The sequence below is a fragment of the Eubalaena glacialis genome, chromosome 20 (genome assembly GCF_028564815.1).
Source record: "Eubalaena glacialis isolate mEubGla1 chromosome 20, mEubGla1.1.hap2.+ XY, whole genome shotgun sequence".
Classification (NCBI taxonomy): domain Eukaryota; kingdom Metazoa; phylum Chordata; class Mammalia; order Artiodactyla; family Balaenidae; genus Eubalaena; species Eubalaena glacialis.
Window position 1 is genome coordinate 34,808,202 of NC_083735.1, and position 17,520 is coordinate 34,825,721.

Below are 17,520 nucleotides of genomic sequence, written 5' to 3' on the forward strand. Positions count from 1 at the left end.
TTGATATGATTTCAATTTTCTTAATTTTACTGAGGCTTGATTTGTGACCCAAGATATGATGTATCCTGGAGAATGTTCCATGCGCACTTGAGAAGAAAGTGTAATCTGCTGTTTTTGGATGGAGTGTCCTATAAATATCAATTAAATCTATCTGGTCTATTGTGTCATTTAAAGCTTCTGTTTCCTTATTTATTTTCATTTTGGATGGTCTGTCCATTGGTGTAAGTGAGGTGTTAAAGTCCCCCACCATTATTGTGTTACTGTCGATTTCCTCTTTTATAGCTGTTAGCAGTTGCCTTATGTATTGAGGTGCCCCTGTGTTGGGTGCATACACATTTATAATTGTTCTATCTTCTTCTTGGATTGATCCCTTGATCATTATGTAGTGTCCTTCCTTGTCTCTTGTAACATTCTTTATTTTAAATGTATTTTATCTGATATGAGTATAGCTACTCCAGCTTTCTTTTGATTTCCATTTGCATGGAATATCTTTTTCCACCCCCTCACTTTCAGTCTGTATGTGTCCCTAGGTCTGAAGTGGGTCTCTTTTAGACAGCATATATATGGGTCTTGTTTTTGTATCCATTCAGCAAGCCTGTGTCTTTTGGTTGGAGCATTTAATCCATTCATGGTTAAGGTAATTCTCGATATGTATGTTCCTATGACCATTTTCTTAATTGTTTTGGGTTTGTTTTTGTAGCTCCTTTTCTTCTCTTGTGTTTCCCACTTAGAGAAGTTCCTTTAACATTTGTTGTAGAGCTGGTTTGGTGGTGCTGAATTCTCTTAGCTTTTGCTTGTCTGTAAAGCTTTTGATTTCTCCATCGAATCTGAATGAGATCCTTGCCGGGTAGAGTAATCTTGGTTGTAGGTTCCTCCCTTTCATCACTTTAAGTATATCATGCCCCTCCCTTCTGGCTTGTAGAGTTTCTGCTGAGAAATCAGCTGTTAACCTTATGGGAGTTCCCTTGTATGTTCTTTGTCGTTTTTCCCTTGCTGTTTTCAATAATTTTTCTTTGTTTTTAATTTTTGCCGATTTGATTATTATGTGTCTCGGCCTGTTTTTCCTTGGGTTTATCCTGCCTGGGACTCTTTGTGTTTCCTGGACTTGGGTGGCTATTTCCTTTCCCGCGTTAGGGAAGTTTTCGACTATAATCTCTTCAAATATTTTCTTGGGTCCTTTCTCTCTCTCTTCTCGTTTTGGGACCCCTATAATGCAAATGTTGTTCTATTTAATGTTGTCCCAGAGGTCTCTTAGGCTGTCTTCATTTTTCTTCATTCTTTTTTCTTTATTCTGTTCCACAGCAGTGAATTCCACCATTCTGTCTTCCAGGTCACTTATCCGTTCTTCTGCCTCAGTTATTCTGCTATTGATTCCTTCTAGTGTAGTTTTCATTTCAGTTATTGTATTGTTCATCTCTGTTTGTTTGTTCTTTAATTCTTCTAGGTCTTTGTTAAACATTTCTTGCATCTTCTCGATCTTTGCCTCCATTGTTTTTCCGAGGTCCTGGATCATCTTCACTATCATTATTCTGAATTCTTTTTCTGGAAGGTTGCCTATCTCCACTTCATTGAGTTGTTTTTCTGGGGTTTTAGCTTGTTCCTTCATGTGGTATATAGCCCTCTGCCTTTTCATCTTGTCTATCTTTCTGTGAATGTGGTTTTTGTTCCACAGGCTGCAGGATTGTAGTTTTTCTTGCTTCTGCTGTCTGCCCTCTGGTGGATGAGGCTATCTAAGAGGCTTGATGGGAGGGACTGGTGGTGGGTAGAGCTGACTGTTGCTCTGGTGGGCAGAGCTCAGTAAAACTTTAATCCACTTGACTGTTTTTGTGTGGGGCTGGGTTCCCTCCCTGTTGGTTGTTTGGCCTGAGGCAACCCAACACTGGAGCCTACCTGTGTTCTTTGGTGGGGCTAATGACAGACTCTGGAAGGGCTCACGCCAAGGAGTACTTCCCTGAACTTCTGCTGCCAGTGTTCTTGTCCCCATGGTGAAACAGAGCCACCCCCTGCCTCTGCAGGAGACCCTTCAACACTAGCAGGTAGGTCTGGTTCAGTCTCCCCTGGGGTCACTGCTCCTTCTCCTGGGTCCCGATGTGCACACTACTTTGTGTGTGCCCTCCAAGAGTGGAGTCTCTGTTTCCCCCAGGCCTGTCGAAGTCCTGCAATCAATTCCCACTAGCCTTCAAAGTCTGATTCTGTAGATATTCCTCCTCCCGTTGCCGGACCCCCAGGTTGGGAAGCCTGATGTGGGGCTCAGAACCTTCACTCCTGTGGGTGGACTTCTGTGGTATAAGTGTTCGCCAGTCTGTGAGTCACCCACCCAGCAGTTACGGGATTTGATTTTACTGTGATTGTGCCCCTCCTACCATCTCATTGTGGCTTCTCCTTTGTCTTTGGATGTGGGGTATCCCTTTTGGTGAGTTCCAGTGTCCTCCTGTCGATGATTTCCAGCAGCTAGTCGTGATTCCGGTGTTCTCGCAAGAGGGAGTGAGAGCACGTCCTTCTGCTCCACCATCTTGGTTCCTCCCCCTTCTTTCCATTTTTTGATTGTATTATTTCTTTTTTTGATATTGAGCTACATGGGCTGTTTGTATATCTTGGATATTAATCCCTTGTTGGTTGCTTTATTTGCAAATATTTTCTCCCATTCTGAGGGTCATCTTTTTGTTTTGTTTATGGCTTCCTTTGCTATGCAAATGCTTTTAAGTTTAATTGGATCCCATTTGTTTATTTTTGTTTTTATTTTCATTACTCTAGGAGGTGGATCAAAAAATATCTTGCTGCTGTTTATGTCAAAGTGTGTTCTGCTTATGTTTTCCTCTAAGATTTTTATAGTGTCCAGCCTTACATTTAGATCTTTAATCCATCACTAATTATTAGAGAAATGCAAATCAAAACTACAGTGAGGTATCACCCCACACTGGTCAGAACGGCCATCATCAAAAAATGTACAAACAATAAATGCTGGAGAGGGTGTGGAGAAAAGGGAACCCTCTTGGGTTCTGTTGGTGGGAATGTAAATTGGTACAACCACTATGGAGAACAGTATGGAGGTTCCTTAGAAAACTAAAAATAGAGCTACCATTTGACCCAGCAATCCCACTCCTGGGCATATACCCAGAGAAAACCATAATTCAAAAAGCACATGCACCCCAGTGTTCATTGCAGCACTATTTACAATAGCCAGGACATGAAGCAACCTAAATGTCCATCAAGAGAGGAATGGATAAAGAAGATGTGGTGTATACATACAATGGGATATTACTCGGCCATAAAAAAGAACAAAATAATGCCATTTGCAACAACATGGTTGGACCTAGCGACTGTCATGCTGAGTGAAGTAAGTCAGACACAGAAAGACAAATACCATATGATATCGCTTATATGTGGAATGTAAAAAAAAAAATACAATGAACTTATTTACAGGACAGAAGTAGAGCCATGGATGTAGAAAACAAACTTATGGTCACCAGGAGATAAGGCCGGGGGCAGGGGAGGGATAAATTGGGAGATTGGGATTGACATATACACCTAACTATATATAAAATAGATAACTAATGAAAGCTTGCTGTATAGCACAGGGAACTCTACTCAATACTCTGTAATGGCCTATATGGGAAAAGAATCTAAAAAATTAAATTCTAAAAGAAAAAGAGTGGATATATGTATATGTATAACTGGTTCACTCTGCTGTACACCAGAAACTAACACAACATTGTAAATCAACTATATTCCAATAAAACTTTTTTTTAAAAAAGGATTACTGTTAATTAAAGAAAACCAGACATCTCAAGTTATAAATTTAGTACTTTTCTATGTATGGGAAGATGCAAGAGTCTGGGTTCCTTGAAACCATTCCTTTGATATACACCTTAGCTATCTAAGGCCAGTATCCTGTTCTTCCCCATCCTGAGTTCCCTCAGGGTCCACTATTGGGGGCAGCGGTTGCTGATGGCTTGATGGCTGCAGCATCCTTTGTTTGCTGATATGGCAGGCAACAATTTTCATTCACAACCTATAAACCAATTCTTACCAAAGCGTTAACTGGTTATTTAGTAATAATTTAGAAGCTCTTGATGGGGAAGGAAAGAGTTTGGGAAACCAACTAAGAAATCATGGAGTCAATTATGCCCTAAATATTTTATTTAAATATTAAAATTATTAGATCATTAAATATTATAATTATAATATTATGCACAAACATTAAGTATATCTTGTAAGGGGACAAGTGAAGGAAGCCATACTGGTTTGCACTTAAAGAGTGTGAATTGAAAGACCTTAGATGAGAGATTATCTTAGCTGAGAGAGGGAGGAATGAATTTTGAATGACTTAATGACCACGTTGATCAATAACTAAGAACTCTGAGTTCTCCCCTCATGTCAGAACCTCATTGAATCTGGAGCATGAAGTAGAAGAAAGAGTTCTGATTCTGAGGAAGAAATGCCAACAGGGACAATGGATGTCTTTCTCAGTGGTAGCTGTGAGGACAGATGGCCAATGACCAGAGGACTCTCCCCTATCTTGCATAGTTAACACCTTCACCCTGGATGAAACTCTGAAACTGCAGCACAAAACCAAGGGGAAGCCAAGTGCCAAGAATGACTGTGCTCACATTTCTCACTGGCCAGGGTAAATGAGAGTGTAAATGAAGAACTTTCCACTTGCAGCATCAATCTCCTAGGAGATATTAAAATGAATGTTGTGTTTTTTGAGATTTTGTTCTAACTAACCAACATTAATAAGCAACTGTGATCTCTAACCAAAGCTAAAAAACCTGACCTAGCCACTACACCAGAGCCTCATTGGATGTAATCAAAGACCCTTTTTTGACCAATGAACAGTGGGACTTTTTCTAACCAACAAGATAAAAACAAACAAACAAACAACAAAACTTATGTAATGATTTGGCCCTATCCAACCTGAAAGTGTTAATATTTGATTCATATAGTCACTACTAAACTCTCCTTCCTAGCCATAAAAAAACAAAACAAAACAAAACCTCCTGATTTTTTTCCCCCAGGGAGCCACTTGGCAAATTACTCACGCATGTGAGTTTCTTTGTATAGCAAGTAAATAAGCTCAGTGCTTGCCTGCTTTTTCAGTCTTTGGATTTGGTTTTTCCTTTATAGAAAATAAAGAGATGCTATATTTTTGCACAGTGCAGTCTGGGGGCTGAAATTCATTCAACTTATTGCACAGCCCATCAGGCCATGAGGTGCCTGCTGCTACTTTGACCAAATGCTTGTATAAAACTCAAATTCCAAGATGCATGAAACTGCTACTGGTGAAAGGCAGTGCTTGCATTCCTAAAGCAAACTCTTCATTGTTGTTGTCTTTTCTTCCCCACCATCTCCCTAAATGCTGAGATTTCAGTACTCCCATTGGGGTAGCTTTATCCTTTGCTCTGAGAAATCCCCCTACATGGACCTTTTAATTCTGCAAATGTGAGGCAAGGCTGTCTTCCAGAAAGGAGGTGTTTACAGAATAGCAGTTCCCGAAGCAGACAGATTTGGAATAACAATGTGAAAATGGGAGGCCCACAAAGAAGTACTGAGTCTCCCAAGTGGACATGTGAGGCCCCAGATTAAGGAGAGGTCATGCTTTTTGCTTTCAAGAGTATTTCTCTGACAATTCAGAGTGGAGCCTATTTAAATGGTAGTTTCCCATTATATTTTCTAACTGGTTGTATCAGTCTGCTAGGGCAAAATACCACAGGCTGAGTGGCTTAAACAATGGAAATTAATGTTCTCACAGTTCTTGAGGCTAAAAGTCCAAGATCAAGGTGTTGACAGGTTTGATTTCTTCTGAGGCCTCTCTACCTGGGTTGCAGATGGCTGTCTTCTCCCTGTGTCCTCATACAGTCTCTGTGTTGTCTGTATCCTAATCTCTTCTTCTTATAAGAATGCTGTATTGGATTATTATTATTTATATTATTATTATTAATATATTTTATTATAATAATAAAATATAATAATACTATATACTTATAAATTATTATTTATATAATTTATTATTATTATTATCATTATTGGCTTATTATGCTGTATTGGATTACATTACTCATATGACCTCTTTTTACCTTAATTGTCTCCTTAAATGCCCTGTCTCCAAATACAGACACATTCTGAGGTACTATTGGTCAGGACTTCAACACACAAATTTTGAGGGAACACAATCCAGCCCATAACGTTGTTCCCTCTGCCCCCTCCCCAAATTCATGTCCTTTTTCCATGCAAAATACTTTCACCTAATCCTATGGCCCTCAAAGATTTAACCTAGTCTAGCATCAACTCTAAGTCCAAAATTTCATGCAAGTAAGATGTGAGTGAGACTTGAGGTATGATTCATCCTGAGTCAAAATTCCTCTCCAGCTGCAAACTTGTGAAATCAGAAAAGTTATCTGCTTTCAAAATACAATGATGGGACAGGCATAGGATAGACATCTACCTTCCAAAAGGGAGAAATCAGAAAAAAAGAAAGGGTCCTAAGCAAGTCCAAAAACTAGCAAGTCAGACTCCATTAAATGTTAAGGCTGGAGAATAATACTTTTAGGCTTCCTTCTCTGTCCCCCAGGCCCACTGACAAAATCCTATGAGTCTGACTGTCTTCTTTCATTTCATGATGTTTCTGTACCCTTCAGTCCAAGCTGGCAGGATATCTGCTGAGATAGCTGTTTAGATCTGTGAGTCATACCATAATCTCTTTTTGGAGTGATGATCTAGCCATAACCTGGTGTTCTCTCCAGAACACACTTTCTTGTGTTTTGCAATATGGATAGGTTGAGAATTTTCCAGATCTCAAATTCTGGTTCCTTTTTGCTTTTTGCTTAACAATTTCTTCTTCAATTTATCTCTCTCCTCTCACATTCTACTATGAATGCTTAGGAATCTCCTCAACTAAATATCCAAATTCATCACTCAAATGTCTTACCTTCTATGAATTAAATATGACATTGCCTGCCATATCAGTAAACAAAGGATGCTGCAGCCATCAAGCCATCACATTACAGCCACCCCACAATGAGCCCTGAGGGAACTCAGGATGGAGACAGGATGCCCACCATCTAGCAGTCAGCTGCTGCAGCCTCCCCTGACAGTGCACCCTGAGATGAGAGAACACAGTACACTGGCCTCAGATAGGTGCGGTGCATATGAAAGGAATGATTTCAGACTCTTGCATCTTCCCATACATAGAAAAGTGCTAAATTCCTTAATTTGAGACATCTGGTTTTCTGTAATTAATATTAATTAATTATTAATATATGGAATCTAAAAAAAAATGGTTCTGAAGAACCTAGGGGCAGGACAGGAATAAAGACGCAGACGTAGAGAATGGACTTGAGGACATGGGGAGGGAGAAGGGTAAGCTGGGACGAAGTGAGAGAGTGGCATGGACTTATATATACTACCAAATGTGAGATAGATAGCTAGTGGGAAGCAGCCACATAGCACAGGGAGATCAGCTCAGTGCTTTGTGACCACCTAGAGGGGTGGGATAGGGAAGGTGGAAGGGAGACGCAAGAGGGAGGGGATTTGGGGATATATGTATACGTATAGCTGATTCACTTTGTTATACAGCAGAAACTAACACACCATTGTAAAGCAATTATACTCCAATAAAGATGTTAAAAAAAAAACAACAGTAATCTTTTGATGTTCCGACTACTTGTATATCCTGCCTCCTCTTTATGTCTTTGGATCAGTCCCTTGCAGCTATCTGAGAGGCTGTGTCCCAGGCTTAAGTGCTCAGTTTAGTCCGCCAAATAAAACATAACTCTCAACTTTTAGGTTGTGTATTCTTTTTTTTTTAACATCTTTATTGGAGTATAATTGCTTTACAATGGTGTGTTAGTTTCTGCTTTATAACAAAGTGAATCAGCTATACGTATACATATATCCCCATATCTCCTCCCTCTTGAATCTCCCTCCCACCCTCCCTATCCCACCCCTCTAGGTGGTCACAAACCCACGAGCTGATCTCCCTTTGTGATGCGGCTGCTTCGCACTAGCTATCTATGTTACATTTGTTAGTGTATATATGTCCATGCCACTCTCTCACTTCGTCCCAGCTTACCCTTCCCCCTCTCCCGTGTCCTCAAGTCCATTCTCTACGTCTGCGTCTTTATTCCTGTCCTGCTCCTAGGTTCTTCAGAACCTTTTTTTTTTTTTAGATTCCATATTTATGTGTTAGCATATGGTATTTTTCTCTTTCTGACTTACTTCACTCTGTATGACAGACTCAAGGTCCATCCACCTCACTACAAATATAGGTTGTGTATTCTTTTTTTCTGTCAACACTTCCACCAAACTATAGAATAGAATTCAGTCGAGTTTTTTGCCACTTTATAAAAAGAATCATCTTCCTTCCAGTGTCAGAGATCTCACCAAAAGCACTTTTAATGCCCATATTTCTACCAAGAGTCTCTTCAAAGCAACCCAGTCTTTTTTAAACATACACCTCAAAACTCTTCTTGCCTCTATCCATTACCCAGTCCCAAAGCCACCTCCACATTTTTAGGTACTGGAGGTTAGCACTTCAACATAAGAATATGGGAGGAACACAATTCCATCCATAACACTGCTTACTGCTGAATTATAAGAACAATTTTTTTCTTATAATTGTTTAATTTGTGAGATTTAGTTTGGATTTGATTGTTTTACTAAACTCACTTATTACTTGTTTTTTTTTTAGTGAATTATAGCTGTTCTAGGTATATAACTATATCTGCATCATGTAGTAGTATTTTTCATCCTCTATTCAAGTAATAATAATATGCTCTAGGCACCATTCTAACTGCTTCACATCTATTAACTTAGCTAACCCTCACAGAAACTCTATAAAGATTTACAGAAGGGTCCCTTGTCTGAAAAAAAAACAAAAACAAAAAAACTTTTTTAGGCTAAGAAGTGCTATTAATATCTTCACATGTTACAATGAGGAAACTGAGACACCAATAAGTTAAGTAGCTTGCCCAGTTCACAAGCTAAGTGTAGAACTGGGATACTTTTTTTTTTTTTAATATTTATTTATTTGGTTGCACTGGCTCTTAGTTGCAGCAGGCGGCTCCTTAGTTGCAGCATGCAGGCTCCTTAGTTGTGGCATGTGAACTCTTAGTTGTGACGTGCATGTGGGATCTAGTTCCCTGACCAGAGATCGAACCCAGGCCGCCTGTATTGAGAGTGCAGAGTCTTAACCACTGCACCACCAGGGAAGTCCCCAGAACTGGGATTCCAACGTAGTCATTCTGGTGAATACACAATACACTCTTTCTTACCTCTTATTTTCATTTCTTCTTTTTTATGTTGACTCCAATGTAGATCCTTGTACAGTTGAAATGATAAAAATGGCAGTGAGTTTGTGAGGAATTATAAGAAGGATGGGAGAGATTTAGAGGATATTTTTCCTTACTACCTGTCAGTTAGGAAAGTATAATACCTTCCACATCTGGTTCAGGAATTTTATAGAAATATTGTCTCTGAATATTATACATCAATATATAAAAATAGGAAGTAATGTCATAAAACATATATCCATATTAATGCAAATAAGTATGTATTTTCACTGATATAGATTATTTAACTTAGAAGGACAAAAGCTGAAAATGTTCTGAAAGTTGGAGCATAAACTGGGGGCTGTAATAACAGACCTGTGAGAGCCCTCCATCATGACAGGATGCTTAGAATACAGAGGAAGTCAGTGGAGTCCCCACAGGACAGATGGAAAATGTAGGACCCTTCACCGTGAATAGACAGACTAACCTATGGTACCAATAACACAGTCCTCTAGTTATCATTACTCCATAAGACAACTACCTTTCCCCCCCAAAATGTTTAAGACACTTCAAGATGGAGCCACTCCATGGACAACTTGTTCCTTTGAGCTCCACAGAAATTCCCCCTGTTTTCCTCTCACTTGTTAGTGGTGAATTGTGCAGGAGTGATCCTACGAAAGTGAGGACAACTGCTCCTGCCAGGAACCAAGAAGAGAGCCCCAAACTCCTTGTCCTCTTCCTTTTCACATTTGCTGAGCAGAGTATGAAAGGGGAAGAGCAATGAAGATGCTTATAGTATACGAGCACCTTGCCTTAGGAAGCTCTGGCCACAGGCACGGACTCTGGCACCACACTGTCTGGATTCAAATCCTGGCTCCCCACTCCAGGTTGTGTGGGTTTGGACAAGTTACTTTTGTGTCAGTTTTGTCATCTATAAAATGGGAATGATAATGGTATATCCATCTCGAAGGTTTTGTTGTTGTTTGTCATTTGGTGGGGAGGGGTGTAAGTTGACGTGTGTTGATATAGTGTGGCATTTCCAGCAGTCATCAGCCTTGGCCCCAACCCCAACATTAGGATGCTGGTGTGGTTCTCATTTAAACAACTTCTTCCTGGAGTCTTCCTTTGTGGGGGGCGGGCGGGCACTTGAAAGAACATTAGCTCTTTCAATCCACTTGAGGATCACTAAATGCTTCTCTAGCTACATAGCCCCAAAGATGAGAGAACCTCAATGATATTATGCTGGGTGACCTCTGTGCTGATTAGGGTGCCCCAAAATCTGAATCAACCTAAAATATGTCTACCTAGAGTGACAGAGTTGTAAACTGTCTGGACCATAATTAACTTTAAACAATTAGTCAAACAAGGTTACATTCCTCAAGGGAATTAGATGACCCTTGGACAAGCTTATTTGATAAGATTTCTCTGCCCCTAGTATAATTTGAAGTGACCTGGACAATCTTGTTGGTTGCCAAGGTAGGAATACTGAGAGCCATGTGGTAACCCTCAGTTCTGGAGAGAACCTGCTCCTTAAATTCTTCAAAAGTACCCCCAGAGCAGTGGGGAGAGCCTTCCCATGAATTTGTAATTGGGCACAAACATGTGGCCTTGGTCAGAATCTTGTGAGTTTGCATCCAAAACCGCTCTAAAAATTCAAGTGCCTTGAATGGTTGCTCTTCTTTAGGGGGAAAAGAGAAGCAAAACTGGCCAACTTCCCTAAGTAAATTGTGAAGCTGGCAAACCTAGCCTCCTGCAGATACATCCCCTCTGTCATTTCCCAACTTCATCTTCAGAGGGCCACAGGTTCTTGAGCAGCTCCAATGACTCAATCAGGGAGGAAATTTCAATTTGCACAAAGGTTTTAGGGACTTAAAGCTGGACCCAGGAGAATTTTCAGGCTCTTGTGACAGGAACAAAAAGATAAGCTACTGATGGAATTATTTCCAATCCTATGCTAGGCCCCAGGGACATTTTTGAGTGGGTTTTCTTTAGTCATCGAATCATACCACCTTGTGTCCTGAATTGGATAGAAAAGGTTTGCAACCAAGGATATCTACTTGTTCAAGAGATTTTTGTGACACCCATCTGGTTTTCTGTATTTCAAGTAACAGAACTCTTCCAAGCTTGTTTGTTCCTGGAGAAAACATGAATGTCATAGAAGAAAACAGAATGCATTTGTTTCTTATCAAAAAGATTTATCTGATGTATTAAGAGAGTTAGGATCAACTAAGGTAAATTAATCCTCAAAGCTCTCCCCTTTCCTACCCTAACATTTATTTCCTTCTTCCAGAAGATACATCCCTCCCCTTATCAGAGTCAAGATTCTCAGAATTGCGTCTGAGAATGTTTAAGAGAAGCCATTCAGTTCCTGACTCATCTGGCTTGGAGATGAGGCCTCTGAGAAAGTAATTAAGGATAAAGGAGTTTGTCATGGTAGAACCCTGATCCAGTAGGACTAGTGGCCTTATAGAAAGCGACACCAGAGGGCACACGCTGCATGTGCCTGCACCAAGGAAAGACCACATGAGGACATAGTGAGAAGGTGGCTGCCTGTAAGCCAGGAAAAGAGATCTCACCAGAAACCAGCCCTGCCAGATGGACCTTGATCTGAAACTTCCAGCCTCTAGAACTGGGGGAAATTTTCTGTTTCCAGTTCTGGTTCCAACCAACATTCTCACATCAATTCCAGTGTGTGGGGTTTTTCCCCCCACACCAAGCTATTCTTCTACACCAGCTGAGTGTCCTACAATTCAACTCATTTCTGACACTATCTACCTGGAAATAGAGTCATATCCCACAGTTTAAGGGCTCAGCCCTACAAGACTGTTCTCCCCCCTTCATATGCCAATCGCGAATCCAGGTTATCTCCCATGCTTTTGGCCAACTGGCTATAGATCGTAGACCCCCTCTTTGGGATTGATTCGTTTGCTAGAGCAGTTCACAGAACTCAGAGAAACACTTTACTTGCTGGATTATCAGTTTATTATAAAAGGATATAACTCAGGAACCACCAGGTAGGACACATGTACTGGGCAAAGTATGGAGAAAGAGCAAGGAGATTCCATGCCCCCTCCAGGTGCACCACTCTCCCTGAATCTCCTCATGTTCACCAATCTGGAAGCTCTCTGAACCCTGTATGTTGGGTGTTTATGAAGGCTTCATTACATGCACTTGATTGATTAAATCATCAGCTGTTGGCAATTGATTCAACCTCCAGCCCCTCTCCCCTTCCTGGAGAGAAGTTGAAAATTCCAGTCCTCTAATCAGTGGTTGGCTTTCCTGGCAACCAGCCCTCATCCTTAGGTGTTTCCCAAAAGCCACCTCATTAACATAACAAAAGACACCTATTATTGCTCTCATCACAGAAAATTCCAAGTGTTTTAGGAGCTCTGTGCCAGAAATCGGACAGAGACCAAATATATATTTCATATTATAAATCACATTATCACACTGTTATTCAAGTCACTCAGCCTGTGGTATTCTGTTATGGTAGCCCAAGCAGTACTGAGAAGTAGGTACAATTAGTTCCTCCATTTCACAGACATGGTAATTAAGCACAAATATGGCATAATTGTTAAGTGGCAGGGCTGAGATTTGAAAATCAGACAGTCCAGTTCTTACTGGTGTAATCCCAATCTCTGCAGTATACCACTATTTGTGCTTCAATTGAAAAATGCCACCCAAATGAGCCAAGAAATTCCCACCAATCTACACACAGAAAGCTAAGGTTATATGAAGGTAGCTCATAACATCCACCACACACAATGCAACATTGTCTATAAATATGACACAGGGTGAACCAGCTAGCAGTGAGCCACATCACATTAATGTCCCAATACAGCACACATGCTTGGCAAACAACGCAGTTGTTCTCTTGTCATCCAACAGTCATCCTGGGAAGTTCTCTTGTCAACCACAGCCATCCTGACCCTTTCTCCTTTTACCTTCTCTGTAAGATGCCTCTGTGAAGTCTCCCTGAGGCACCAGTGTCATTTGTTCAGTCTTCCCATAACCTAAGCCAATTCTGTTCTTTTTGGTCCTTCCTGCACAAAGAGACTGATGACAGCTCATAATGCCATTTACCTTCAAGGAAGTGAGGAAACCTGGGTTCTCAGACCAGGTTAATTTTGCCCCCAACTGGACATTTGGTAATGTCTGGAGACAATTTTGAAAACAACTGGGGGAGGGGGTACTACTGGCATGCAGATTGTAGAGCCCAGGAATGTTGCTAAAATCCTACAATGCACAGCTAGGCCCCCAAAAGAACTACTCAGCCCAAAATGTCAATAGTGCCAGGGTTGAGAAAATGCTGAAAAGGGAATCATGTGTTAAGTAAACAGTAGCATTTCAGGCATGGGGTAGGGATGAGAGGAGGGTCATTTACACTCTACATCTTTCTACCTCTCCTCTAATGTTGCTTTGCACATGACCATAGCCACATACCTGTACTTGGCTCTGTACTTGGCTAAGTGATAAGACAGAAATGCTATCTTGATATCTTTTTTTCTTCTGAGTAACTAGGTTTTTTGGAGAGGACCCATCTAAGGTTTTATAGGATCTAAATTCCTGACATAGGTTGAGTTTTTCTTGTACATTCATAAAGGAAGTATGTTTAGAATTTCTAAAAATATCATGCGCCATATAAATACTACTTTTAATGTCATGATGTAAAAATATTAACTTTGTATGGTACAAATTTTATTTGGTACAAAATTAAGTATGCAGAGTTCTAGTAATTACCCAGGTGTTATTATTATTTTTGAAACCATTGCAGACCTAAGAGAACATATGATTTTAATTTTATGCTGTTCAGATAAAGCCTTCACAAGTACTTCCTTCAGACTACTCTCCCTAGAAATGACTCCCCTGTGCCCTATAACAGACCTGTATTTAACCGCCTCATTCTTTCCCAGAACTTAAACAATTGATTTGAGGCAGATAAACCTCAAATCTACATCTCAAGCTTCAAATGTTCCCCTAATCTTTGATAGCTCATTTGTAACTGTCCACCAGACATTCACACCTGAGCATCTTGCCAAGCATCTCAAACTCAATTATGTTTAAAACCCAATTCTTCATCATCCTTCCCTCAGCCAGCTCCTCTTCCTAATTTAGTGCTTTTTTCCAGTCACCAATGATCAGAACTCCTATAGGTGCCTTTAAATTCTACCCTTTTCCCCCTTACCTCCTTATCATATCCATCACCAGGTCCTAAAGTTTCAACCACCACAGTGCTTCTGCCATTGCTTTTCTCCGTCCAATTCCCACTCCCACCACTCTAGTTCAGGCCCTGTTTTCAGCTCACCTGGACTGTGGTAGGAGAGTCCTCATTGATGTCTCTACTCCAGCATCTTCCTGCAGGCAGGTGCCTCTTCCAGGTCTTATCATGCCATCCCCTACCCCAAAGCCTTCAGTGATGCCTATTGCTAAATGCTTCACCCTGCTTCCCAGGGATGTGTATAATAAGATATTAAAATGTCCTTTGAAAATTAAAGAATATTACTTAAATGTAGTTTACTGACATAATTTGTTTTTTAAATTGTTTTATTTTTGATAAAAATCCAGATAATCCTTTAGAGAAACAAACCTCAGAGAACTGATTCCTTAAGAGACTTTGGACAGCCTGCTGGCACTCTGGAAGACCTGGGCACTGAGGATGGAGAATCAGCCTGCAGCCATGGGTTGGGAAAAAAGTTCAGAAAAGGAGAAGAGGAAGGACAACAGCACAACCTGTAATCATGACAATGGTGAAGATGGTTACAAGTGAAATCTTGGCATTGGCTTTTCTGATATTAATTGTATTTTTTTTGAAAACCATTCTTGTAGAAGAGTCTTATTAGAAAGTAATTTTGTAACATGAGTTCCTGTTAGTACTGCATTCACAGACCTCAGCATGTTATCTGAGTAGCTTGGGGTCTGCTAAAGTTTAGGTGTTGCTATTCCAGACCAGATAGTCTACATGAGCCCTTAAACTAGGAATTCAGAATGAAGAAATTATTTGAGAATAGTAGAATTATATAGTTAATAAATTGTGTGTAGCTTTAACTAAACATTAGAGTTGATATTTCAGCCTTTTACAATGAGCATGTACAGTCATCCCTCATTAGGTTATTGGAATAATGATTACATAAACCTGTATGTTAGTTATTCTCCATTTGCTGAACACTTCCTATCCAGCTGTAGAGCTGGAAGCATCAAATAGAAGAAGATGAGATAACCCAGCAATTAGGAAATAGGCACCACCCCTAGGGCTGGGAGAGCCTAAAGAGGCAAAGGGAGGCTACTGCCTCAGAACAGGAACTTGGAGGAGATTCCTCCAGAACAAGAAGTTAAAAAGACAGAGGTAGAAGGAAGAGAAAAAGAGCAAGAAAGAATTATAGTTTCTCCCCATCTCCCATCTACTAATCACCTACCAGTATCTCCTCTTGGTGAAACTAAATAGAAAACCACTGGTAAAGAATCTGAGAACTACATTTTGTAGATTCCCACAACAGATTACAAAAAAGTATCAAAGGATAATTGGGGGACTGAAAGAGAACAGGTAAATATCCAGCACCCCTCACCAAAGGGCCCCAAGAAAGAAGTTACCCTGTCTCTGTGATGTCTCCAATTTCTCCATCTCCATAGTTTCTTCCTTTCACAGATACAAGGCAATGACCAAGGAGGTGTCTTTCCTCACTTACAGCAAATATCACTGTCCCAGAAGAAATCCTTTTAACATTAATAATCCTTTAACCTCCTCCTGCCCACAACATTTGGATTATCTGTATATCCTATGTGTAATCAAAAATCATTTTATAAATCATAGAGGGTGTGAGGACTGGGGCACTTTTGTAATAGCATAAAGCATTTAAGCGTTTGTTTTTATTTTTCATGTTAATCAAATATATAAGCATGCAAAGGAGATTTACAATAATAAGGTCTGTAGGGGAATTGGGGAAAAAATTCTGACCCTGATTCCTTCCATACTACCGGACCCATTCTTCTATAGTTTTTATCCCAGTTTACAGCATCACCATTGAGCAAGAAAGAAACATGGGAATCATATTTACCTTTACTTTCATATCTTTCCAGGCATCGAATGCTGTGGATTTTTCTTCCTGAATATTTTTCAAACATGTTTCATCACCATATCTACTACACATTAGACATTCATTCTTTCTTGCCTAGACAAATACAACAGTTTTCTCAAGTGGTAAGCAAACAGGAACCCATGTTCAATTGCGAAAACAGACACAGAATGAATTCCTTTAGAGTGAGGACTGCCTTATATACTTATGTGTACTGAACCCATAGGACAGTGTGTGGCACCCAGGAGTTCAATAAAGAATTTTGTGAATGAATGGATCTGTCCTTTCCATTGGTGTGAATAAAATTTAATTAAGGTATTTTTATTACTAGAATAACTGTGTATTTTGCCAGCAAATGCCCTATGTGATAGTTTTCTGCCAATCTAATATCCATTTTTTCTTTGTTCTTCCTAACAGATATTTGACTTTGTTTTCCTACCTTCCTCACTCCCACTTCCAGAAGGGAGCCTGATTCTTTTGATTCAACCAGTTGAAGTAGGCATCTCACCCAGCCACTCTTATTGGTCTAAGCGTGGGCCCCTGCCTAAGATGAACCAGGCTCTCCCCTAGGCTTGGACCACTTCTCTCTTGCTTCTACTGAATGGGAATAAGAAAGCATGTTGACCAGTTTACTTCTGGGCATCATTTTATAACCATGAGGATGCACAACATTAGAAGAAAGTTAATGCTTTGCACAGAAGATTGGAGAGACAGAACAATTGATATTTTTCTTTGAACTAGTGACTCCATCGACCGTGGAGACTTTGCTATGTCTAGCCTTCCTGTTTTGTGAGATAGTAAATTTTCTCATTAAATGAATTGGAGCTTTCTCTTACTTATAGCCAAGAGAATCCTAAGTGGTTTGTTTAATTGTCATCTTCTAATATTTTCTAATAATTGTCATCTTCCTAATATTAATTGTCATCTTCTAATAATGTAGATTTATACTTCTAAAGGTCATTTTTACTACTTCTAACCTGAAAGATCCCTGCTGATTAAAAAGTTTTGTCATAGTCATTGTTTGGAATACCAGTCTGTACTGTATAGGGAAGGGGAAAGTGAGGTGGGAGAGTGAAGGATTTTGTCAAAAGAGTGGGGGAGTGTGGGAGAGAATGACCAATAAATATTTCTCATACATAAGGAAACAGAAACTCAAACGGATGTGAATACTCTAGTTAACA

The 17,520-nt window shown here is 40.0% G+C and overlaps 1 protein-coding gene across 4 annotated transcripts in view; it reads left to right on the plus strand.

The window, feature by feature from the left end:
* The window catches only part of LOC133081213 (centrosomal protein of 78 kDa-like), a 28,445-nt gene extending 11,172 nt beyond the window's left edge, over positions 1–17,273 (plus strand). The window contains exons 6-8 of one of the 4 annotated variants that reach the window (XR_009698763.1): positions 14,835–15,016; positions 16,344–16,464; positions 16,757–17,273. Coding sequence is in view for 1 of the 4 variants with exons in the window: in XM_061177297.1 (XP_061033280.1) it covers positions 14,835–14,869 (35 nt within the window). In the remaining 3 variants the exon portion in view is untranslated. The other 3 variants (XR_009698761.1, XR_009698762.1, XM_061177297.1) reach the window with 3 other exon arrangements.
* The last annotated feature ends 247 nt before the right edge of the window (positions 17,274–17,520 follow it).